Source organism: Heptranchias perlo, chromosome 1 (assembly GCF_035084215.1).
Source record: "Heptranchias perlo isolate sHepPer1 chromosome 1, sHepPer1.hap1, whole genome shotgun sequence".
In the NCBI taxonomy this organism is placed as follows: Eukaryota; Metazoa; Chordata; class Chondrichthyes; order Hexanchiformes; family Hexanchidae; genus Heptranchias; species Heptranchias perlo.
Genome location: NC_090325.1, coordinates 28545744 through 28572422, shown reverse-complemented (window position 1 = coordinate 28572422; position 26679 = coordinate 28545744). Strand labels below are relative to the sequence as shown.

Sequence of the window (26679 nt, the reverse complement as noted above, 5' to 3'; positions counted from 1 at the left end):
GCACTCCCTCCAAGGCCAATATGTCCTTCCGAAGGTGCGGTGCCCAGAACTGGTCACAGTACTCCAGGTCTAACCAGGGTTTTGTATAGCTGCAGCATAACTTCGGCCCCTACGTTCCTAACATATTGTCATTGGATTACCCTGAAGCCGAATAAATGTCTGAAAGAGATCTTTCAAATCTGAACAAGAGCTGTCAATTTTAAGTTCAGTTGAGAAAATTGATAATTAAGAATTGCAAGAATGTCATGATATTCCCAGCATTGTACTGCAAATTTGACAGAACTTTAAACAGTGACCTTCATGTTGCCGGTAGATACCCCAATCAATTTGTTCAGGTGTCTAATCTGTAATTTAGATCTAATTTAAAAAATAAATGATTATGCAAATAGAAACATTCCATCTAACCAAAGCCTGACAACAAATATCTTACAGATTATGATCAATTAATCTTCAAGTTATTGTAGAAGCAGAAGCTAATACAGCCTACTGGAAGTTTTCCCTTACACAACATAAACACTATTTAAGGAGCGAAAAGTCACTAATCAAAACAGACTAATTTGATACTAAAAAAAGTGTCAAAATGTTTAGTCTTGTGATGTACCAAGATTATTTTAATCATATCACATTTTAACTACAAATAAATTTTAATCAAAAAGAGATAACCAGCAATTATTCGGCTATAAGCTTGTCCACTAAAAAACTATTACTAACTACGCTTACCTTTTCATGTTCATCAGGAGAACTGGATGTCTTGGATACAAGTGCCACTTCAGCCAGACTTTGCTCAAGCAGCGCATCATATTTCACACTTCTCTTCCTTTTTCTTTTCTCTCGATTTTTGTCTTCATCCTTCTCTTGTTCCTGCTGTGCAGGCTCAGCCTCAGCCTCACCCATCTGAAGATCTCCACAAAGTGAGGATTCAAACAGTGGCTTTCCATTCAAATAAGTTTTGGTAATCCTCAACTTAATCTCTGGTGAGCCACTCTTTTTAGGCGTTGTTCGAGGTGGTGTTTCGTTCCCTCTGTTCTCTGTGGAGCATTCAATTGGAGAAGATGCTTGTTGGGACAGTGGTTCTTCAACTACATCTGGTGCACCGGAATCTCCATTTAACATAAGAGAAGTCAAATCCTTTAATTTGTCCGATGATCTGTAAGCAGAAGTTGTATCATGTCCATTTAATCGATGTACCACACCATCCTGAAGGACAGCCGATAACGGTGTGACGGCTTTGTCAGTCAGTAGCGAGTGCTCAGAATCCACTTCGCCATTTTGACTCTTCTTATTAGTAATACTAAGGATCTCAGGAACCTGTTTCATAGATATGGGATTAATCAACTCCTGTGCCAGTGGCCGGGAACTTCCCATTACACTCTGTGGAAGTCGATAGGGCTGAGCCATGCTGTCCAGATGTTACCAGTCTCAAACAGCTTTAGGTGAGCAAAAAGAGAAAAACTCTGATTATAAAAAATATTTCTGTAGTAAATAAAAATCGCAATGCAATGCTGTCAAGTTGACAAATACTTGGAAGTGCCACACTACCAAAATATTCAATATCTTAAATAATCAGGTTGCTGGTTTTACATTTATTGCAATAACTACAACCCACAATATTGTAACAAAATTGAAAATGAAAAAAAGACACTTTCCCACTCACGTAATCACTATCTTTTGTTCAATGTGACTGACTGTGTTACAAGATTTCAAATGAAAATCTGGTTAACATCTTAAAACTGTACTCAATGTATGTAAACTCAAAAAGCCTTGTAGTAACATCCTATTGCTCAATGGATAAATGCAGTACCTGAAGTGGTACCCACCCATACAGCCTGGAAAAGTCCCAAGTTGTATCATAGTCTATGCTACGTTAGTTGATCTCTGTAGGAATGCAATTGAGGTACTGCAATTGACCTCAGCAACCCTCTGTTAAAAACTGCACGTGGATGACAGGTGAGGACAGGATGACATTCAGTTGTGATCCACCACAGTAAAATAGCCTGCTGATCATCACAAAGGCTCTGATGAAAATTTGCAACTTGCATACCATACTCTAGCAAGAGCTAATATCTCTCATACCGGAAATAGGTCATTTAATTTGTGAAAGTCACAGTATTCATCAATGCAATGATCAGCAGATTGTAAGGGGAGTTACAGGTCTAATTTTCAGGTTATAAAGCAAAACATTGGGCTCAGTGAGTTAACTCCACCAAACAGTGCAGCGCTGACAAACAGATAATTATGGTTTAAGATTCAGTCCTTGATCTGCACTGTTAGGTGATCTCAATTGGGAAAGCAGTTGTGATATTTGATTGGCCACAATGTCTCTTGGTTATGGAAAAAGAAAAAATACAGCTGCGATTCAGGCTCTCAACTGCTTGCTAAAGTGCATGTATGGACGGACTCACGGCGAGGGCAGGATCAAGCTTAGGCATGATGTTTACTGTGTGAACAAATAGCCTGCAACTCTCACTGTTCAGCCTGACATTAAAAATGGTCACTTGGGAAATGTACCACAGGGCTGCTGGTATCGATGGCATTATACCCCAGCACAAGTGACATTTTTGTCAGAGATGGGGAAAAATTAGGGAGGGGGGGTGGGGGGGGGGGGTGAGGGGGGGTGCGGGAGTGGAGAAGGAGAACATCAATTCCAAAGCTTCATCTGATCTAATCAAACTTTTTCCACTTCCACCAAAGTTTCTTTAACCACAATTTTCTTCCCTCCAAAACCATCAAAGCCCCAAACCTGTTAATTCTGGCTTTATTACACCCATGAGCATTTCCAAGTGAAAGACTCTTAGAGAAAGTAATAGTTATACTTAAAAACAAGTTTATTTATTTTGTATTTTCCTGCTGTCGTCCCTTTAGATCTCCTTGCACAACAGCTACCAAGGCAGCCGTATAACTGCCCACTAGGGGGAGTGAAAGTTAAATGCCTTTTCCTGTGGTGAAGTACCTAGGCTTCATTCAGCACCTCATATAACAAAATGGCCAAGACTTGGAACTCACCATGTGGCAGTAAATAATGTGAGAACCCACACCCAACTACACAGTGCATTATTATTTGTAGTCAGATCATCCAAAAAGATTTGCATATTTATAGCACCTTTCATGACCTCAGGACTTGCCAAAGGATTTTACAGCCAATTAAGTACTTTTTGAAGTGTATTCACTGTTGTAACGTAGGAAACGTAGCAGCCAAAATGTGCACAGCAAGGTCCCACAAACAGCAATCTGATGATGGCCAGAAAATCTGTTTTAGTAATGTTGGCTGAGCGATGGATATTGACCAAGTCACCGGGGAGAACTCCCCTGCTCTTCTTCAAAATAGTGCCAAGAGATCTTTTACATCCAACTGAGGGAGCAGACAGGGCCTCAGTTTAACATCTCATCCAAAGGATGGCACCTCCATTCCTGCAGCACTCCCTCAGTACTGCACTGGAGTGTAAGCTTGGATTATGTGCTCAAGTCTCTGAAGCACATTTCAAGTTACTACAGCACTTTAGTGTGTTACAGCAAAAAGAAACAGCTTTACATTGGCAATTTTCTAGATGGCGAGATCCCATTTTTTAGCAGGATGGTTGGAGGATGCACAGAACAGAGGCCAAGTGATTTCCAAAGGTTGGAGAGAATTGATGGAAGGCCAGCAACCTCAGGCTGCTGTTATGTAATTCCCATCAAATGGGTTGAGAACAACACTGCCAAAGAAATGGACATCTCTCATCTACTGCGTTAGCAAACAGAAGATTTTTTAAAAATCAAGTGGGGAAGGGGAAGGAACCAAAAAGATTTCATTACATAACGACCAGGACAGCCTGCACTCTTCAAATTGTGCTGCTATATACTTACTTTAAAAAAAATCCCAGAAGACCTATAAATACCATTACAATTTTATCTAAGCCCATATTTCCACGTAATTTCTTACATTTAATATTCAATTAAAGTGTCCTACAAATAATCAATGATAGAAATTCAGAAATGCAGGATATTTTATAAATGTTTATTAATAAGTTACTTTGCTAATATTTTATAAATTTAACATTTCTTATTTGACTTGCAACATACTTTGATAAATATAGATGACCAAAGCACACAAGGTGCTAACAGTAGTATATACTCTTACTATTCACTGTCACTTGATTCTTATTACTTTTGATTTTTGATGAGTTTCAGAAAACCCATTACATTCTCCCAAAATAAAACTGAAGTGTGATCTGTTGTTGGATGGAAGCAATAGGGGTCCAAACACATCCTCAAAGCCACATTTAAAAAAACTTTACTGCGTCATGCTATCTTAAGGTTTAATTTTTACACAACTATTACCACATTTCGTTCATTACACTTCCTGTTCCATATGTGATTCAAGTATGACATTATTGTGCTGCACCACTTTTAATGGAAGCCTGATTGAGTTCAACGCATTAATTTCAAACCTGAATCTAGAAAATAAATCAACAAGCCGAGAAGGGAAGATGTAGATCAACACATTCCAGACTAGCAGAAGCAATGTTTCAATACAATAATTACCACATAAGGCTTTGATTATTAATAATATATACAATGTGAAATTGAATGACTTAACCAAAATACAGTACTCTACAATTTTAAAATTTAACTGTAATTAACAGGGCTCACTTGAGAGCCATGGCAGACAATTATGTTGGCAATCAATATCCAGGCACATTACCATAAAATAGAGTAATCCCAATGTGGTTTATTCCATCAAAACATGAGGACATCATGCTAAATTAACATCAATCCATTCAAAAGTACTTTTTTCATCCATTTCATGTGTCAACTACTCAGATAATTAATTGGGACCAAAAATATGCCTTTTGTTCACGGAAGTGTAGCATGTTGTTCTAATATATTGCACAATAGCCCACCAAGTATCAGACAAATCAGTAACTTCAGTTAACTCCCCGATTCTTACAGGACCATATAGCTTTTTAATCATAAAACATTACTCAAAGCATAAACAAGCACATAACTCTTTCAGTATGTTACAATGACGATATAATTAAAACTTCTATGACCTACGTATCGAGTATGCAGTATTAATTGAATAAAAGTATTTTTTTCTTTTAATCTGCTGCCCCTCCCATCATCTTCTATCACACTTACCATGAGGGATTACCAACTCGCATCATACCAAACAGTTTTGTTAATTCCACTCAATACCCGAAGCGCAACAAATACAACCGAGGTACTGCGTTGACAAAAAATGGCCTTTTTGTCATTCCAATGGTCCAGTCTCAGCAGCAGGTCTCCTGCTGGATGCAGCACATCCTACTTTTTTTTTTGTAATTTCTGCCACATATTACAAAATCTCCACGAGAGCTAAAGCAATCCACCAGTGCTATCTGCTACAAAAACACTTGTTGCAAAATTGAAATTAAATTCAAAGCATCTCGAAAAGAGATCACAATAAAATTAAAAGACCAATCTTAAAATTTAACAAACATGGCTGCCCTCCATACATCCAGCAAGCAGCAGCAATGCACATATTCAACCCCACAGCAGCTTTAAAAAAAACGATTGAATCTGCGCTCACCGTGCTTGCATACATGCGAAATTATTAATTACCCGTGTGATTGCACTGAGATAATAGATCATAACTGATTTTTAAAATAAAATATGCGTAAGAGACCTGTATGGAAGTTGGGGGAGGAGAAAGGGGGGGGGGGTGGAAATTTAAAAAAAACAAAAATCTCAAGCCCTGTTCAGAGACTGATTGACTGCCCAGTTTCTGATTGGACCAATTCAGGGCCTAGTTCTCAGTAACTAAGTGGCCACCTCTTCTTGTTCAGCCACCTTTTTTTTTGGCCCGCTATGCGGTTCACGCGTTTACACATACGGCGACGTGGGAAAGACATTAGATTTCAGAGGACAGGTAAATGCAGAATTTAAGAGAAGCAGCGAACCTGTTAACCGGCGCATCCTCCTGAGCGGGGGTACTGTACTTTCAATGAGTACAGTAACTCCTTCACTCCCTCATCATCATCATCCTCCTTCTTCTTCAACGAAGCCAATCAGCGCGAAAATTCTCGCTTCCCATTGGCTGCGGCCGAGGATGGGGGGGGGGGGGGGTGGGGGGAGAGAGAGAGGAGGGGGGGGGGGGTGGGGACGGTGAGAGAGAGCGAGCGCGGGGAGGGGAAACACATGAGGTTTTTTTTCGCTGCATTCAATTCATTTCCCCCCCCCCTTTTTTTTCCCTTCAAAGCAAAGTATTAAATTGTTAAAATCGTTTCCTCACCAAACGAAAATAAACATAAGCGAAACGTTGAAAACGCGTGACGTCACACCCTCGGAAGCCCAAAAAACCACCACCCCCCCCCCACGGTTTTCAGCTCATTTCAAGGAAGGGAGGGGGGCGGGGAGTTCAAAAGGAAAACGGTCGCTGACCCCGCGCGCTTTCTCTCAACCCAACTTGATTTTGAAAACGGCAGGCTCGCGGAGCCCACGTGACCCTCGTTCGCCGCCGTTGGTTGGCAGAAGTTCTGAATGTGGGGGTGCTTGTGTGCCGCGAGGCGGGGCTCGAGCGGGTGCGCGCCATTGCGAACGACGGACCAATCAGCAAGCTCGGGTGGGCGGGGCCTTGCGGAAGGGAAGGTTCGAGGCGGCGGCGGTGGTGGTGTTGGTGTTGCCGGGGTAGATTACGCGGCCGCCACGGAGTTTTTTGGTTGGTTGGAGTTCAGAGGTTTGGGTGCCGTCGCAGTGCAGCTGCTGCACCCTGTTGGCTGTCAGCGGTTACTGTTGGAGGAGAAGGCAGCCTTGCGTCCGGGTGTGAGGGAGAGACGACCTGGAGGAACATGGTGTCGGGTGAGGTGCTGACTCATTGAAACGTGGAGCGATTCTGTTGTATTTAAAATAAATGGTTACTACCTTCAAGAGGAAAGCCAGCTGTTACTCCCGATATTCTCGCTTGTAAACGGTGCCCGAGGACGACAACAAAAATGACCTTCATGTTGTTCACAAGCTCCCGGTCATCTTTATTGAAGACGCCTAAAGTGATGTGTCGGGAAATTCGGAAAGGTACGTGCAATTCTCCAAAGAGGCCTTCACATAAATGCTATTCGTGTTCATGAGGAGTAATATTTTGACCTGGCATCAACATCTGATGCGATGAGGGTGCTGCCGGATCTGTAATTAATACAATTAATCTGCACTAAAAAAAAACAAGTTGGGCGGATTTATTAAATTTGCAGTAGGCCCGAGCTGCAGGTGCGAGATTCACCTTTCAATTTCAAAACATAAGAATCGAATTTTTTTTTCTATTAAAAAAAAATTACTCCTGAAATAAAATGTGGTAATCACTGCACGTAATGGGCATGTTTTTTAAAAAATCTATAGATGTAAAATGGACCCCACCGATCTCCATGTTTTTTATTTATATATATATTGTATATCTCGCATGATTTTCAATGGGGCCGGTGTGCGTAGTCACTGTTGCTATGGTGTCGTTGCCCTTTAAACCCAGCTGTCTTGGCAGACAAGGTGTGAAGTGTTCTTTTTAAATAAATATGTTAAGATTTTTTTTTAAAAATGGGCCGTATACAATTTTTATCTTTTTAGTATATGCTTTTAATTGGGTTTATTTATACTTTAAATGCCTGTCTTATGTAGGCTTAAAGAACCTGATGATGTTGAGGGTGTTTGACCTTTGCTTCAAATCAGCATTTTTGGCATGCTTTCAATCTTCAATTAAGATGACTTAATAAATTCTAATGTTGCTACCAAAGCTAAAGCAGTGAAACCAGCAAATGTTTTGTGTATACACACTGCTACAGCCCTATTGTTAAGAAGTGGTGCTTTTTTTTAAAGAAGACATTTGAAGAATTTAGACTTAATATCCTAATTGAAAGGACTTTGCCTCTTCAACCTAATTAAATTATAATCACAAATTGTGATAAGCAATTTAAACTACATGAAATGCTTGTGCTTAGTACCAAATGCTGAGGCCATGAAGCTTAAGTCCTTTATCATCCTTCATAAAAACAATATCAATGCACAAGGCTATTTTTACTTAATTTTCCTGTGTTTCTGATTGTGGCACTTAATGTATGCAGTGAATGCAAATATGTGGAAAGAGTATTTTAACTGTGTCAGGATACATTAACAAGGTTATTTGGGTTAATGATTCCAATGATCAAATCTCTTACATGCATTGTGAAAGAAAACTTGGATGTTGCAATAATGTAAAGCTGCAGTGCTCTGTGGTATTTTTGTACTTGTTCATTTCTCACTGCTTCCAAAATGCAAATGTTTGAAAATGATAAATTTCCTACGCTCTTCAAATTATTTGGTACTAAGCACAAGCATTTCATGTAGTTTAAATTGCTTATCACAATTTGCTATTATAATTTAATTAGGTTGAAGAGGCAAAGTCCTTTCAATTAGGATATTAAGTCTAAATTCTTCAAATTTCTTCTTTTTTTAAAAAAAGCACCACTTCTTAACAATAGGGCTGTAGCAGTGTGTATACACAAAACATTTGCTGGTTTCACTGCTTTAGCTTTGGTAGCAACATTAGAATTTATTAAGTCATCTTAATGATATAAATGATGTGTTTTTAATTTTCAAGAGGTTAAATTATTGAGAGCAGGCTAACTTGTCCAAATCCTGTGGCTATGTTTTCATACGAGTACCACCATCTTGGTATGCACTTAGAATTGAAAAAAAATACTGAAAGTTTTGTAAGTGGAACAAAGATTGACACTTGCCTGTCATCAAGATTGAAGCCCATGGAATAAAAAGGGCAGTAGCACATTGAATACAGAATTGGCTAAGTAACAGAAAACAGAGTAGTGGTGACCGGTTGTTTTTCGGACTGGAGGGAGGTGTACAGTGGTGTTCCCCAGAGGTCGGTACTAGGACCACTGCTTTTCTTGATGCATATTAATGACTCGGACTTGGATGTACAGGGCACAATTTCAAAATTTGCAGATGACACAAAACTTGGAAGTGTAGTGAACAGCGAGGAGGATACTAAGTTAAGAAGTGATTTAGCAAAAGTGGACTGGAAACAGCTAATTGAAGGTAAATCAGGGGTGCAGAGTAAACATGTTCCCACAAAAGAAAAGGGTGGGGATGCCAAATCTAGAGCCCACTGGATGTCAAGGACCATAAGGAGTAAGATAAGGCAAAAAAGGAAAGCTTATGTCGGACACTAAGAACTCAATACTACAGAAAGCATGGAGGAGTATAGAAAGTGCAGGAGTGAAATTAAAAAAGAAATTAGGAAAGCAAAGAGAGGGCATGAAAAAATATTGGCAAGGAAAACTCAAAGATGTTTTATAAATGCATTAAGAACAAGAGGACAACTGAGGAAAGAGTAGGGCCTATTAACTAAAAAGGTAACCTGTGTGTGGAGGCGGAAGATGTTGGTATGGTTCATAATGAATGCTTTGTGTCGGTCCTCACAAAAGAGAGAGACAATGCAGAGATTGTAGTTGAGGAGGAGTGTGAAATATTGTATGGGATTAACTTAGTGAGAGAGGAAGTATTAAGGGGATTAGCATCTTTTGAAAGTAGATAAATCACCAGGACCAGATGAAATGTATTCCAGGCTGTTAAAAGAAGCAAGGGAGGAAATAGTGGAGGTTCTGACCATTATTTCCCAATCCTCACTGGATACAGGCGTGGTGCCGGAGGATTGGAGGACTGCTAACATTGCACCATTGTTTAAAAAGAGAGCGAGGGATAGACCGAATAATTACAGACCAGTCAGTCTAACCTCGGTGGTAGGCAAATTACTGGAATCAATTCTGAGGGACAGAATAAATAGTCACTTAGAAAGCCATGGAGTAATCAAGGACAGTCAGGATGGATTTGTTATGGGAAGGTCATGTCTGACTAATTTGATTGAAGTTTTTGAGGAGGTAACAAGGAGGGTCGATGAGGGTAGTGCATTTGATGTAGTCAACGTGGATTTTAGCAAGGTTTTTGACAAGGTCCCACATGACAAACTGATCAAAAAAGTATAAACCCATGGGATCCAAGGGAGAGTGGCAAGTTGGATCCAAAATTGGCTTAGTGGCAGGAAGCAAAGGATAATGGTTGACGGGTGTTTTTGTGACTAGAAGGCTGTTTTCTGTGGGGTTCTGCCGGGCTCAATACTAGGTCCCTTGCTTTTTGTGGTATATATTAATGATTTGGACTTATATGTAGGGGGCATGATTAAGAAGTTTGCAGGTGATACAAAAATTGGTTGTATGGTTGATGGGAGGAAAGCTGTAGACTGCAGGAAGATATCAATGGACTGGTCAGGTGGGCAGAAAAGTGGCAAATAGAATTCAATCCAGAGAAGTGTGAGGTAATGCATTTGGGGAGAGCAAACAAAGCAAGGGAGTACACAGTAAATGGTCGGATACTGAAAGGTATAGAGGAAGTGAGGGACCTTGGAGCACATGTCCACAGATCACTGAAGGTAGCAGGACAGGTAGATAAGGTGGGTAAGAAGGCATACTGGATACTTTCCTTTATTTGCCTGAGGAAGGAGGAAATCTCCGAAAGCTTGTGAATTTAAAATAAAATTGCTGGACTATAACTTGGTGTTGTAAAATTGTTTACAATTTATTAGTTGAGGCATAGAATATAAGAGCAGGGAGGTTATGCTGGAACTGTATATAGCACTGGTTAGGCCACAGCTTGAGTACAGTGTACAGTTCTGATCACCACATTACAGGAAAGATGTGATTGTACTAGAGAGGGTAGAGAGGAGATTTACGAGGATGTTGCCAGGACTGGAGAATTTTAGCTATGAGGAAAGATTGGATAGGTTGGGGTTGTTCTCTTTAGAACAGAGGAGGCTGAGGAATGATTTAATTGAGGTGTACAAAATTATGAAAGGCCTAGATAGAAAGGACCTATTTCCCTTAGCAGAAAGGTGAATAATCAGGAGCATAGATTTAATGTGATTGGTAGAAGGATTAGAGAGGAGCTGAGGAAAATTTTTTTCGCCCAGAGGGTGGTGGGGGTCTGGAACTCACTGCAAGAAAGGGTGGTAGAGGCAGAAACCCTCAACTCATTTAAAAAATACCTGAATGTGCCGTGACCTACAAGGCTATGGACCAAGTGCTGGAAAGTGAGACTAGGCCGGGTGGCTCATTTTCGGCTGGCATGGACATGATGGGCCGAATGGTCTCCTTCTGTGCCGTAAATTTTCTATAATAGTGATAGACTTCAAGAGGATATAGACTGGCTGGTGGTGTGGGTGGACATGTAGCAGATGAAATTTAGCACAGAAAAATGCCAGTTGGTGATACATTTTGGTAGGAAGAATGAGGCGAGGCAATATAAACTAAAGGGCACAATTCCAGAACGGGTACAGGAACAGAGATCTGGGGGTATATGTACACAAATCATTGAAGGTGGCAGGGCAGATTGAGAAAGTGGTTAAAAAAGCATACGGGATCCTGGGCTTTATAAATGGAGACATAGAAGCAAGGAAGTTATAAAACACTGGTTCGGCCACAACTGGAGTATTGTGTCCAGTTCTGGGCACCGCACTTTAGGAAAGATGTGCAGGCCTTAGAGAGGGTGCAGAAGAGATTTGCTAGAATGATTCCAGGAATGAGGGACTTTAGTTACGTGGATAGACTGGAGAAGCTGGGGCTATTCTCCTTGGAACAGAGAAGGTTGAGAGGAGATTTGATAGAGGTATTCAAAATCATGAAGGGTCCAGACAGAGTAGATAGAGAGAAACTGCTCCCATTGCCACAAGGGTCAAAAAACAGAGGACATAGATTTAAGGTGATTGGCAAAAGAACCAAAGGTGACATGAGGAAAAACTTTTTTACACAGCGAGTGGTTATGATCTGGAATGCACTGCCTGAGGGGGTGGTGGAGGCAGATTCAATCATGGCCTTCAAAAGGGAATTGGATAAGTACTTGAAAGGAAAAAAGTGGAGATAGGGTGGGGGAGTGGGACTAGCTGGATTGCTCTTGGAGAGCCGGCATGGACTCCATGGGCCGAATGGCCTCCTTCTGAGATGTTACCTTTCTGTGATTCCTTATCCAGCTATCTGCCACTGAAGAACAGATATACTGTGGCACAAGCTAACATGTATGTTGATTCAGTTGTTATGACCTCATAAAATGATATTCCAGTACCTTAGTTACACAGCTTGCATAAACATTTCAGCGCTGAAATTGGAGCTTCATCAGTCTATGGGCATGGAAGTGAGAGAGCAATGAGACATGAATCCACTTTGATCATACCAACAAAAGCAGTCCAATTTATGAAGAAACTTATAAAATGGAAGAATGACATTGGCTGTAGTGCTTTAACATTAAACAAAAGGGATCAATTCCTTCTATTATTTAATTGAATTTGCAAGATTGCATCAAAGGATTGTGATTAGTTGGGGCCACTGTGAACAATAGCGTTATTTTTGCTGCAGCTAAGGGCATCATGAAGCTTAAAAATATGCTGCAAAAGTTTGGCATGTCTGTCCAGAGACCAGTGGAAAAGTCTTTTCAACACTTGAATTTGACAACCCAGTTCAGAAAAGAAGTTTTATCTAAAGCTAAATAAAAACTGTTTATTTGGGATTTCTGTTAATATTTTTTTAAAACTTTGTTAATATGCGTCACATACAACATTAGAAATAAATGCATCACGAAATGTAAGCAGCCATCATGCTGGATATTGTGGACTTTGAATCAAAGTTAGTGCTCTTGACTTTGGTGAAAGGGACTATATTAGTGGCTGTGTGTTCCAAGCTGGCATACTTGACTCTTGCTGATCCCATTTCTGAATTCTTCACTGCTCTGGTAATATGCTTACTTGTGTGGTATTTGAATAAAATGAACAGGAATCTAATTATGTACCAAAATAACGGTCTTCCTTATTCCATGAATTTTGTTCAACCCTAGAAACAACTGCTTCTACAATGCCTCATTCGAGGATGGGGAAAAGAACTTGCAGCAATTGTGGCAAAACTTTCAAAGGAATGTTCCTATAGCTTTCACCAATAGGATGTCAGCACCATTTTTATTTGTGTATGTACATGTATAATGTATTTAAAATCTTGTATCTGTGCACACTTCCTGTCTGTTATCAATTCCTTTTATCCTATTTATAATGGAAATTGCATATGTAAACTTGTCAGGGTGTAATTACACGCTTACCCTAGCGGTCGGGGTGTAATTACACGCTTACCCTAGCGGTCGGGGTGTAATTACACGCTTACCCTAGCGGGCGGGGTGTAATTACACGCTTACCCTAGCGGGCGGGGTGTAATTACACGCTTACCCTAGCGGGCGGGGTGTAATTACACGCTTACCCTAGCGGGCGGGGTGTAATTACACGCTTACCCTAGCGGGCGGGGTGTAATTACACGCTTACCCTAGCGGGCGGGGTGTAATTACACGCTTACCCTAGCGGGCGGGGTGTAATTACACGCTTACCCTAGCGGGCGGGGTGTAATTACACGCTTACCCTAGCGGGCGGGGTGTAATTACACGCTTACCCTAGCGGGCGGGGTGTAATTACACGCTTACCCTAGCGGGCGGGGTGTAATTACACGCTTACCCTAGCGGGCGGGGTGTAATTACACGCTTACCCTAGCGGGCGGGGTGTAATTACACGCTTACCCTAGCGGGCGGGGTGTAATTACACGCTTACCCTAGCGGGCGGGGTGTAATTACACGCTTACCCTAGCGGGCGGGGTGTAATTACACGCTTACCCTAGCGGGCGGGGTGTAATTACACGCTTACCCTAGCGGGCGGGGTGTAATTACACGCTTACCCTAGCGGGCGGGGTGTAATTACACGCTTACCCTAGCGGGCGGGGTGTAATTACACGCTTACCCTAGCGGGCGGGGTGTAATTACACGCTTACCCTAGCGGGCGGGGTGTAATTACACGCTTACCCTAGCGGGCGGGGTGTAATTACACGCTTACCCTAGCGGGCGGGGTGTAATTACACGCTTACCCTAGCGGGCGGGGTGTAATTACACGCTTGGCAACAGTGTTTTAAAAAAAATGTCATATGAAAAGGTGGACAAGAAAAGGCTGGCTGGTCTATCAAACCTGTCCTAAACAGTGGTGATGCAACTAAGCATCGTGACTCCATGGTACCCCCCCAACTTATAGTCATGTAATTTCCTGGGAGAGATGAAAAACAGTGTACAGGCCAAACATGGGGAGGTCAGAATGGGATTGGGAAGGGGAGTTGAAGTAGTGAGCCATAAGGAGATCAGGACCACACTTGCGGACAGAAGTATTTGGCAAAATGGTGTCCTAGCAATTCATTTGGTCCCCCAATGCAGAAGACTGCACAGTGACCAGCAAATATAGCATTCTAGATTGGAGGGAGTATATGTAAATTGCTGGCTCTCATTCATTAAATTCTATAATTTGTGGACTGGCATCAGAAAGATAACCACCAAAGCTGTTGGATTGTCATTTTAAAAACCAAACTGGATCACCAATGTCCTTCAGGGAAAGAAACCTACTTACCCCTGTGATCTGGCATACGCGTGACTCCATTCCCACAAATGCCGTTGACCCTTCATGCCCTCAGGACAATGAGGAATGGGTAATAAATACTGCCGTGCCAGCGTTGCCCATACCCAAGAACAAATTAAAAAGAAATGGAAGAAGTGTTTATAGGCCTGGATAATGACTTTGGAGGAAATAAATAGAAAGATGTTGCATCTGCTGTGACTGCATGGGAAGGTGCCAGGGGAAAGTCAGCTGGAAATACAGGTGTTGGAGAGTGAGTACAGGTAACCTGGAGGATCCATCCCACTGGAAAGAGGGAAGGGGGCAATGTGTTTTGTTGTGGTATTGTGTTCAGTGGAAAGGACAGATCTGGCAAATGTGAAGGCTGGTGGAGTTAAAAATGAAGACAAAGGGGCCCTGTAGGAAGAAGTGAGGCCACAGAGACCTGGGAAATGGGGTGGCAATGGTCAAGGTTCCTGCCAATGACTGTGGCAGAAGAACGTTGGCTGACAAAAAAAAAATGTTTCAGAAGCTCTAGTGTGGAAGTTGAAATTATCAGAGCAAATTTAAGAGACTGAAAAACTAGGAGAAAAAAATAGACTTGCATTTATGTTGCGCTTTTCACGACCTCAGGATGTCTCAATGCTTTACAACCAATGAAGTATTTTTGAAGAGTAGTCACTGTTGTAATGTTGGAAACGTGGCAGTCAATTTGCGAACAGCAAGCTCCCATAAACAGTAATGTGATAAAGACCAGATAATCTGTTTTTAGTGATGTCGGTTGAGGGATAAATGTAGGCCAGGTCACCGGGGACAATTCCCCTGCACTTCTTCGAAATAGTGCCGTAAGCACATAAGAAATAGGAGCAGGAGTAGGCCCTTCGAGCTTGCTCCACCATTCAATCAGATCATGGCTGATTTTCAACCTCAACTCCACTTTCCTGTCTGATCCCCATGTCCCTTGATTCCTCTAGAGTCCAAAAATCTATCTATCTAGCTCAACCTTGAATATACTCAATGACACAGCATCCACAGTCCTCTGGGGTAGAGAATTCCAAAGATTCACAACCCTCTGCATGAAGAAATTCTTCCTCAACTCAGTCTTAAATGGCTGACCCCTTATCCTGCAACTATGTGCTCTGGTTCTAGACTCTCCAGCCAGGAGAAACAACCTCTTAGCATCTATCCTGCCAAGTCCCCTCAGAATCTTATATGTTTCAATGAGACCACCTCTCATTCTTCTAAACTCCAGAGAATATAGACCCATTCCACTCAACCTCTGCTCATAGGACAACCCTCTCATCCCAGGAATGAATTTAGTGAACCTTTGTTGCACCTCCTCTAAGGCAAGTATATCCTTCCATAGATAAGGAGACTAAAACTGTACGCATCCAGGTGAGGTCTCACCAAAGCCCTGCACAATTGTAGTAAGACCTCCTTACTCTTGAACTCCAACCCCCTTGCAATAAAGTGAAAGGGGCCATTTGCTTTCCTAATTGCCTGCTGTACCTGCATGATAACTTTGTGTTTCTTGCACCAGGACACCCAAGTCTCTCTGGACACCAACATTTAATAGTTTCTCACCATTTAAAAAATATTCTGTTTTTCTATTCTTCCTACCAAAGTGAATAACCTCATATTTCCCCACATTATACTCCATCTGCCACCTTCTTGCCCACACACTTAACCTGTCTGTATCCCTTTGCAGACTCTGTGTCCTCCTCCCAACTTACTTTCCCACTGAGCTTTGTATTGTCAGCAAACTTGGATACATTACACTCTGACCCTTCATCCAAGTCATTAATATAGCTGAGGCCCAAGCACGATCCTTGCAGTACCCCACTAGTTACAGCAGAACTTAATGTTCTTATGATAACTCCCCTGCCCTCCTTCAAAATAGTGCTGTGGGATCTTTTATGTCCACCTGAGGGGGCAGACGGGGCCTTGGTTTAACGCCTTATCCGAAAGACAGCACCTCCAACATGCAGCACTCCCTTAATACTGCACTGGAGTGTCAAGTCTCAAGTGGAATTTGAACCTATGACCTTCTGACTCTAGCAAGAGTGCTACCCACTGAGCCACAGTAAAGAGATCTTTACAGAGTGGGATGTTTTTTTTAAAAAAAAGCATAATCCAGATGACACAAGTTTTTATTATGTTCACGAGAAGAGAGCAAAGCTAGCAAGGCAGCATCCCTAGTTGCCCTGAGGGTGTTGAATCAAATGTAGGCAGTCCAGGTAGGGGTGGCAGATTCCCTTCCCCGAAGGACATTAGTGAACCAGTTGGGTTTTTACAACAATCCAGTAGTTTTCATGGTTGTTTTTCCTGGTGTCAGGACACAAATTACCAGACATTTATTGAATTCATTTTAATCACTTGCCATAGATTTAAATTCACAATCTCAGGGTTGTCAGTCCAGTACCATAACCACAAGGCTACCATACCCGCTTCTGGACTTTTATGTGATGGATTAAATATCCACATAGAATAATATTTTAGAAGAGTAATTGATTTTAGTACTTTCAACTACTAAGACAAGTTTTTTTTTTAAAAGCCAGTTTTGTTGCTTTTATGATGAAATGACTCGTAAGGAAGCTTTTGTGAGATCATAGTGATATTTTCACTGTGGACAATGAAGCATCAGATGAAACCTTGTTTTTAGTTTAAACTTAGTGTTGGATTATTGAACATCCAGATCAAGTTATGTAAGATTACTAAATTTATCAAAATCTGTATAGCTAGCAGTTAATTTATTAGCATATATTTGATTTATTATTAGTGTGTGTATTTGCTAGGCAGATTTAAGCATTGTAGATGCAGGATAAAGAATGTCTGAAGGTGCAATAGAAGAATGACTTTTAACTAACTACATTATAGAATGAGAGGACCAGAAATGTTGCAGAGCTCATGAGAAAATATCAACTCAAGTCATTGCTGTTGTTTTTCATAGGAACATCTGCTGCTTATGTAATCCCTCTAGGGGTTTGGATAAAACCAAAGCTGAAATGTTAGTTTCACTTTCTTTCTGGGATAATACAATTACACTGCATTAGTCTAATACCACCAAGACAAATACAGCTACAAGCTCCCACCACCACCACCACCACGAGGAGGGCACTAATAATGCAAATCAAGTGGCCCAGTCAAACTAAAAATGCATGCGTAGAGTATTAAATGATGATTCAGTTCTCATTGTCAATAAGACACAATGTCCACCGAACGCAGAGGTCACCTGGGTGTACACTTGGGACTCGGAACTGTGGCAAGCAGTGAAAAGCATCCCTCCCGTGTCCTCGACCTGTAAATAGTGGTTTTTATCAGGCCCAGGGTTAGACTCACCAGCAGGTTGTCTGATCTGCTTGCCTTTCTGTGCACTGGGTGACCAAAGATGAGGACTGTGGTAAATGAGCCACAAGTTAAAGGGCAGCTCCTTCAGTTAGTGGAAGTGTGGCTGACATTTCTCGCACTGCAGGTCAAAGAAGTGACTCAAATAGACATTACCAGCACATACCCGATATTACCAGGGAGGCGGATTGGCAGCGGGGGGTCGACTGGGCGCATGGGTAACGTGCCCAGTAAAATCGGTGGGTTTGGCACGCGATCGTAAGTAAATTGAAGCCACTTACCTTGGCTTCCAGGTTTCGCACTGCACACCTGCATCATAGGCTGTCAACTGGAGGAGCCCTATTTAAAGGGGCCGTCCTCCACTGACGCTGCAGAAAATAGGCAAAATTACAGCATGGCGCAGCTCAGGGGGAAGGCTGCTCCCAGGTTTAATGATGCCTCACTCCAGGACTTACTGGATGGGATGAGGAGGAGGAGGGAGATCTTCCACCAGGCGGATGGGAGGAAGTGGCCTTCCTTTGCCACCACGAAGGCCTGGCTCGAGGTGGCAGAAGAGGTCACCAGCACCACCAACCTATCACGCACCTGCATACAGTGCAAGAGGCGCTTCAATGACCTAACCAGGTCAGCCGAAGTGAGTACTCTTACTCATTCCCCCATACTGCGTCTGCCACATCACCGCCCCCACCCCATATCTCCTTCTGCATTGCCAATTCTACTCTCATCACTCCTCACACCCACTGAACCCACTTCCTCACCTCCCCAGTACTCATCCCACCACTACCACTCAACCCAATCCTCATACGATCTCATGGCTCTGTCTCATACTCACCCTCTCGTGTATCTCTTTCACGGTCAGCCTCACCCAACCTACCATACCTCTGCTGCAGCCACAAGGGATGCATCACGTATGAGTAGTAGGAAGCGTAAGGCAAACGTGTTGTGAGCATGAAGGGGTGCACAAGGGTGTTTCAGGGTTTGTCATGGTTTTTACTTATTTGATCTCTGATAACTCACATTACATATTGTCACCATTACTGCCATGTTTTGGCCATTCTTGACAGGCTTGTGCAATAAGGCCCTTTCATGAGGTTCTCCTTGATGCCACCCATTGGGTCACCCGACAGTGGGTGTATATGTAGTTGCATGACTACTTTGTGCAGGTGCCTGTTGCGCAGCACTGTGTTATGTAGCTTCACGTGGCGGAGGTGGACGATGTGCCTGCGAGGCTGGTGATGTTGCTCGTCCTCCAATGTAGTGATGAATGCAGCTATGTAACCCCCACCCCCCCACATCCTGATGGTGAGATTGTGAGGGGGTCCGCAAAGTAGGTAAATGTGTTTGGACTGCAGAGTTTAGGGTATAATGTAATAATTCTGAGTGTGGAGACAACGGTGTAGTAGGCAAAACTTTGTCTGAGGTGACAGAGTGCCCTGCTGCAATGAATGAGGTATTCCCCCCCCCCCCCCCCAACTGTCAAGGAATCCTCTGTATCTCCCAATGGCTGCTGACTGAAACATGTCTGCGACAACAGGGAGTGTTTCCCACAGCATGGGAAACATGCTGAGAGTCCAAAATCGCATCCCTGCTAAAATCTCTTCCCAGTGAGGTCTGTCAACGACCTCAAGTACCTCCCTAACTATCTAAACTGTCATCCCGCCGGCTTTAATTGCCGGTGGGAGTTCCACATGCGGGGGCTGCGCACGCACCGATTCGCGTCATTGGGGAGCCTGGAAGCGGGCGGGTTGGAGCCGGGCTTCGGACCCGCTCCAGGATTCCCCAGTTTTAGGAACCCCCCCCCCCCGCTAGCCACGAACGCACCCACTCGACCATTCTAAAATTGACCCTTTGGTGTCAGTGCTCCATGCAGTACTCTCCATCCCAAGGTTTCCAGTGGTGGTGGGTTAGTCTAACGCATCAGAGTTTCTTTTTTTAAAAATGAAACTTGTGACCTGGAATATCACCATCTCAGTTTAAATTTTGTCACTGGCACTATTATAGGTATTGAAGTATACAATATTGATTCACATTTCATAACTGGAAGTGGACAGCATTATACAGCAAGATTTTATTTGATGTGGGTAGCTAACCAGACAAGCAACTGTTACTGAGAGATAATGTGCTTTGTTTTACAGAGATAAAGTTTCTCAGTTGCATAGAAAATAATACCTACCTGAGTCTGTTTGAGGTCTTAGTGAAGTTACTAAATCCTTTAAGTGTATATTTTTTCATTTTGGCAGTAACATAGTGACATCCCTGATAAGAACATAAGAAACAGGAGCAGCAGTAGGCCATACGGCCCATCGAGCCTGCTCCACCATTCAATAAGATAATAGCTGATCTTCTACCTCAACTCCACTTTCCCTTGATTCCCTTAGTGTCCAAAAATCTATTGCTCTCAACCTTGAATATACTCAATCACTGAGCAATCACAGCTCTCTGTTCTCTCTCAGAATTCCAAAGATTCACAACCCTCTGAGTGAAGAAATTATTCCCCATCTTGGTCCTAAATGGCTGACCTCTTATCTTGAGACTATGCCTCCTAGTTCTAGACTCTCCAGCCAGGGGCAACAGCGTCTCAGCATCTACCCTGTCAAGCCCTCTAAGAATTTTACACGTTTCAATGAGATCACTTCTCATTCTTCTAAATGCCAGAGAATACATGCACACTCTACTCAATCTCTTCTCATAGGACAACCCTCTCATCCCAGAAATCAATCTAGTGAACCTTCATTGCACCCCCTCTAAGGCAAGTATATCCTTCCTTAGGTAAGGAGACCAAAACTGTACGCAGTACTCCAGGTGTAGTCTCGCCAGAGCCCTATGTAATTGCAGCAAGACCTTCCTACTCTTGTACTCCAACCTCCTTGCAATAAAGGCCAATATACCATTTGCCTTCCTAATTCCTTGCTGTACCTGCATGTTAACTTTCTGTGATTAGTGTACAAGGGCACCCAAACCCCTCTGACTACCAACATTTCTTAGTCTCTGCTTTTCTATTCTCCCTACCAAAGTGGATAATTTCACATTTCCCCACATTATGCTCTGTCACCACCTCGCCCACTCGCATAACCTGACTAAATCCCATTGCAGCTTCTTTGCGTCCACCTCACAGCTTACTTTCCCATCTAGCTTTGTATCGTCAGCAAACTTGGATACATTACACTCAGTCCCCTCATCTGAGTTATTGATATTGTAAACAACTGAGGCCCAAGCACTGATCCTTGCGGCACTTCACTAGTTACAACCTGCCAACCCGAAAATGACCCCTTTATTCCTACTCTTTTTTTCTTTCCGTTAGCCAATCTTCAATCCATGGTAATATAGTACCTCCGATGTGTGGCACCGTATCGAATGCCTTTTGAAAATCCAAATATTACATCCACTAGTTTCCCCCTTACCTACCCTGCTAGTTACACCCTCAAAAAAACTCTAATAGATTTGTCAATTTCCCATTCATAAAACCGTGCCGACTGCCTAATCATATGATGGCCAATGCACTGCATGCACTTGAATAGTTATTGTAACTTCACTAAGGTTATTGGAAAAAATGAAGTAGTTGATTGGGAAATGGTGTATTATGCATAGATAGTTATAGAAATTTATCTCCTACATATGTCTATGCTGTTTGTCACATACACATACATATTTTATTTTATAAAAGAGCTAAGGGGAAATCAGCATGTCACCTTTTGATATTAGCATAATTGTATCTTTAGTGATCATTCCACTTTTAATTAAACGTGAATATGTTAATTTATAATTGTCTTCATAACTAAGCTGGATTCATTTCAGTAGCATTCTGCAGTATCTATTTTATATACATATTTAAATGTTTACAGCACTTTATTTAGGTGTTGGTGCTGTGGAGGTGAAGGAAGATGTCTAAATATTTTGTAATCTTACCTAAACTTAAAACTGTACCTCGACTTGGTAGATAACTTTATTGCCTAATGCTGTAATCATTTAATGAACTAGTTTACTGTTTGTTTGAAACAGCATTTTTCTGCTGGCCCTACACATTGTCTAGCTAAGTTGAACCAAGAAAAATATTTATGCCATACTTATCATTCATTTGCTATTTCCTGTCATAGGTGGTTTTGGTGAAATTTCCTGTCTTAACTGTACTGCGCTAAGGTTGACAAGCCACAGGTAAGGAAACTATTTCCTGACACACTACGATATAGTGTTTGATTAGAATTCACTAATTATTGTTCAGTGTATCTATTTTACAAGTTAACCTTTGTTGATTTTCCCTACACTTATCACACTTACTAATAGGGATGCTCTGTTAACTGAAATATTTGGGCAGGGGCCATTGATCTGTAATTTAATGGCGTTCATTTAGTGACTTCTCTGGTTTGGCATATTAAATGTTATAAATAAAGTGAATCAATTTGGGTGGTACCGAAAACTAATGCCCCTCAATCTGCCACTTCAAATATCTGTCCAATTTATCCTCAATTTTTCAACACTATTTGCTCCTTAGACAGTCTGTTCCACATGTTCACCACTCTCCGTTTAAAATAGTTAAATTTAAACCGTCTGCACCTTTTTTGCGAAGCTTGAGCCCCTGCCTTTTGATTCTAGCTTTTGTGGAAATCTTGAACGTACGGTGTACTCCTCCTTGAGTTTCAGTTGCTTTATTTGAAATATCTGACAGTTTGATTTTTTTTTAGTGCTAATTTCTCACTTGCTGTGTTATTTGCATTACTTAATTGGAATTATTAGACAATTATTTCCTTTTTCAACTGCAAAAGAATGACTTCTAATTATCTGTATCATTGGGGTTCAGTTTCATCCTTTAAGGATGATGACAATATGAGAGGATTGATTTAGAAGAATTATTGGACATGATGAAACAATTGATGACCAGAGACTGAGAAAGTACTCTGAATTAGTAGCTAGATGTTGATGTTCCTTGTACTATCTGGTTCAGGCCTCAAACCCTGAACTAGTTCCCTTGATTCATCCTGAAGATGTATTATACCTAGAAAAACATGAGTAGCAATTCTTTGTAATTGTTTAGATAAATGGTTACTAATGTATTCTGAATAGTATGAGCAAGTAGTTATGGATACTACAAAATTCCTTTAGTTGCTCCTCTAATTTTAAAAATTCTGGTTCATCTATGAATAGAGCCAATACTTGATGGCAAGCTGTTGAACTTATCTCGAGTGCTTAAAGTGCAATAAATTCCATATTCACACTTGGATATTCTATTATTTGTTAGTATACCAGTTGTATGTGTTTAGTATAGTAAATATAAAGAAACAAATCCCCTTTTGAAGGCACAGACTACTGGTGGGCTGCAGTTCCACAAGTGCTGGGCTCACAGTGACCTCACTGGCGTGTTGATGAGCTATTTGACAATGGAAGGAAATGCAGCCGAGACCGATCCTGTCCATGCTCAGTGTCCACACACACACACGAGTTTTCCAGCGTAAGTCACTGGATAGAATCTTAGAAGTTTACAACATGGAAACAGGCCCTTCGGCCCAACATGTCCATGTCGCCCAGTTTATACCACTAAGCTAGTCCCAATTGCCTGCACTTGGCCCATATCCCTCTATACCCATCTTACCCATGTAACTGTCCAAATGCTTTTTAAAAGACAAAATTGTACCCGCCTCTACTACTGTCTCTGGCAGCTCGTTCCAGACACTCACCACCCTTTGAGTGAAAAAATTGCCCCTCTGGACCCTTTTGTATCTCTCCCCTCTCACCTTAAATCTATGCCCCCTCGTTATAGACTCCCCTACCTTTGGGAAAAGATTTTGACTATCTACCTTATCTATGCCCCTCATTATTTTATAGACTTCTATAAGATCACCCCTAAACCTCCTACTCTCCAGGGAAAAAAGTCTGTCTATCCAACCTCTCCCTATAAGTCGAACCATCAAGTCCTGGCAGCATCCTAGTAAATCTTTTCTGCACTCTTTCTAGTTTAATAATATCCTTTCTATAATAGGGTGACCAGAACTGTACACAGTATTCCAAATGTGGCCTTACTAATGTCTTGTACAACTTCAACAAGACATCCCAACTCCTGTATTCAATGTTCTGACCAATGAAACCAAGCATGCTGAATGCCTTCTTCACCACCCTATCCACCTGTGACTCCACTTTCAAGGAGCTATGAATCTGTACTCCCAGATCTCTTTGTTCTGTAACTCTCCCCAACGCCCTACCATTAACGGAGTAGGTCCTGGCCCGATTCGATCTACCAAAATGCATCACCTCACATTTATCTAAATTAAACTCCATCTGCCATTCATCAGCCCACTGGCCCAATTTATCAAGATCCCGTTGCAGTTATCGGGTTGAGAAATCCTGGATGAGTTTCCAAAGCGGAGATACCGAGGCCCACCATTTTTCCACCCATACCCCCATTCCCTCCCTGGCAGAGATCAACTAACTCAGTGCAGACTGGATATTAAACTCAGATGTTACTGGTCTCTGATATGCTGCCTTTACCTGTGAGTACTTTGAGCAATGGAGAGTTGTGGGGAGCTTTTAGTACCTCACATCCACTTTACATCTCCAGAAGGTGCCCAAATCTCTTAAATCTGACTAGAAAATGGTTGTTTTACGATATTGTCTGTCTGTCTATCTACCTCCCTCCCACTTATGGCAATTAGGCTTGTAACCAGAGACACTCTAGGCTGTTGGTAAGAAAATTAATACTTTGTGTTTGCATAATATAATCTTCCTGTTATAAAGTTCATCCTTTGACTTACCACGTCCAGTGCCACAGAAAATTTGCTAGTGTAATAAAAATAATTGACGCAAGAGACAGAATGTCTGTCTGTAATTCTTGATTGAGCTCACCAACCTCACGTTTTTTGAAAAAAAAATTTGGAAAAAAAAACAGGATTCCAACCTGCAGTCTGAAGAGCAATTAAACCAATGTCACAGTGTCAATTGCAGTTACACTTAATGGCCTTAAAAGGCCATCATTTCAACTTCGCAGCAGAAGAATATTTCTGTACATAACCATCTCTGGAAGAAATTGAAGACCATATTATCCAGTTTACGTGGACTTCAACTGTGTTTTCATTTGGGTATGTGGTGTAATAATGGATTGATGACCGTAAATTAATTTCATAGCTGTATTATAATTTATTTTTATTTGTGTATTGTAATGCCACTGGATTTACTAACGGAAAGTTTGTTGTAGCAATAGATGTTGGAAATAAATGTGGGTTCAGACTCGGACTATTTTTAGCATGCATGTAATTTTTTCAAGTGTCTACTGTTGACAACCTGGTGTTGGGACAAGTTTCTCACTTCAATTCTTTCCCAAAGTCCTGATTTATTTAGAATAATTATATTCATATTCAAGGACTGAGGCTAATTTGCTGCTGAACTAAGTTCCAAAAATGGCTTCAATGAATAGCCAAAATTCTTAGTGCCTCCTCGCAGAGGGGAAACCTGAGGATCAACCTTGTGCACCTCTTGGTGGAAGCAGATAGGGATTATATATGGCACAATTAGAAAGGCCAACACAAAGGATTAGGAACAAAAAATATAGATGCCCTTTTAAGGGAGATCCTTGTCATCAGATCAAGAATTTGACTGTTCATGTCATTTCAGGGACCCAGCCATTAGTTTCAGTTCTTGAATATGAATGAATTACCTTAAAAAGAGAGAGTTTGAATAATATTAATACAAGAACCTTAATCCATTTGTGTACAAGTGTACTGATGTATTTCTCCGACATTGCTGTCCTATGTTAGAGCTCCTATCCTGCAAAGTTGTTCTGATGCTGTTTGTCATCATTCAAGGATTGCAATGGAAATTGTCATTTTTTTGATATTGAGCAGGTTTAGTTCTAACATTTTCCTTAAATATATTAACAGTCCAGAATGAAATGTGCCAATCTGAATATAAATATGCCAGACTTCAGTGACTTTACTAATTTGTACTTTTCAATTCTTTATGGAGAAATTCCAATGGTTTGATGCAGCAAATTATTGGAACTCTTTCCTGAAAAAAATATTGAGCAAAATTCACTACTTTTCTTTAGAAATTAAATTGTTCTAAATAATTTTTCTTTTGTGTCCTTCCCTTTTCAGAAATGTTTGGTTCAGAAACTGCAGCACAGTGTCCACAAGCAACAGTTCTTTGCACATAAGGGATCACTATAGTAACTGGACAAAAGGGCCAAAACGTTTGTACTGTGGGGTGGTGGGTGCTCCTCTGCCATGCACTTCTACCAATATGAGTTTTATTGGAACCCAGTGTGTTTCAGTAAGATGGTGGCATTCTACACATCAACTATATGATGACTCCAAGGTAGAAAAATCTCTAAAGTCTTTAAAGGATAAGAATAAGCGACTGGAAGAAGGAGGTCCTGTGTATAGTCCTATAGAACCTGAAGTGCGTAAGTCTCTGAGTCAGAAGATTGTAGATGAGGTAAAACACTATTATCATGGCTTCAGGTTGTTGTGGATTGACACAAAGATAGCAGGCAGAATGCTGTGGCGGATTCTGAATGGATATGCTCTATCGAGGAGAGAGCATAGACAGGTACGTGTGCAGTAGACCATTTGTATCCGTACTTCAGTTATTAGTGAACGTTCTGAATTGAAGTTCCAAGTTCTAGCACGCATGAATGTATTTCACGTTTATCAGAAATTTCTTAAGTCTGGGTAATCTTCAGTAGAATGATTATTATAGCATGGATGGATTATTCCTCATTTGTTCAACTACCATATGTAAGTAAAATATCACCATTCTCTCCTGGAGGGAGGAAAAACTGCCCAATGCTGGCCCTTTTATAACTTTTCTCTCTCCCGCCGCGCCCCCCCCCCCACCAATGCAGTTTTCTGCAAGTTGTTGTCAAATTTCTTGTTCTATTTATAATTTAATTCTACATAGGTTTT

The 26679-nt window shown here is 41.4% G+C and overlaps 2 protein-coding genes across 7 annotated transcripts in view; one reads left to right on the top strand and one right to left on the bottom strand.

Annotated features, from left to right (window-relative positions):
• Positions 1-6352, bottom strand: part of nsd2 (nuclear receptor binding SET domain protein 2) — a 96541-nt gene extending 90189 nt beyond the window's left edge. Inside the window, exons 1-2 of one of the 4 annotated variants that reach the window (XM_067982863.1) lie at positions 6251-6352; positions 721-1427 (exon numbers count right to left, since the gene is read on the bottom strand). In XM_067982863.1, the coding sequence (XP_067838964.1) occupies positions 721-1398 (678 nt within the window). In that variant the 5' untranslated portion in view covers positions 1399-1427; positions 6251-6352. Of the gene's footprint in view, positions 1-720; positions 1428-5548; positions 5613-5918; positions 6056-6250 lie in introns of those variants that run through there. The other 3 variants (XM_067982844.1, XM_067982873.1, XM_067982855.1) reach the window with 3 other exon arrangements.
• A 355-nt stretch (positions 6353-6707) lies between these two features.
• The window catches only part of letm1 (leucine zipper-EF-hand containing transmembrane protein 1), a 69529-nt gene continuing 49557 nt past the window's right edge, over positions 6708-26679 (top strand). For 2 of the 3 annotated variants that reach the window (XM_067982827.1, XM_067982817.1), the window contains exons 1-3: positions 6708-7029; positions 21886-21943; positions 25870-26323. In XM_067982827.1, the coding sequence (XP_067838928.1) occupies positions 6951-7029; positions 21886-21943; positions 25870-26323 (591 nt within the window). In that variant the 5' untranslated portion in view covers positions 6708-6950. Of the gene's footprint in view, positions 7030-21885; positions 21944-25869; positions 26324-26679 lie in introns of those variants that run through there. The other variant, XM_067982834.1, reaches the window with a different exon arrangement.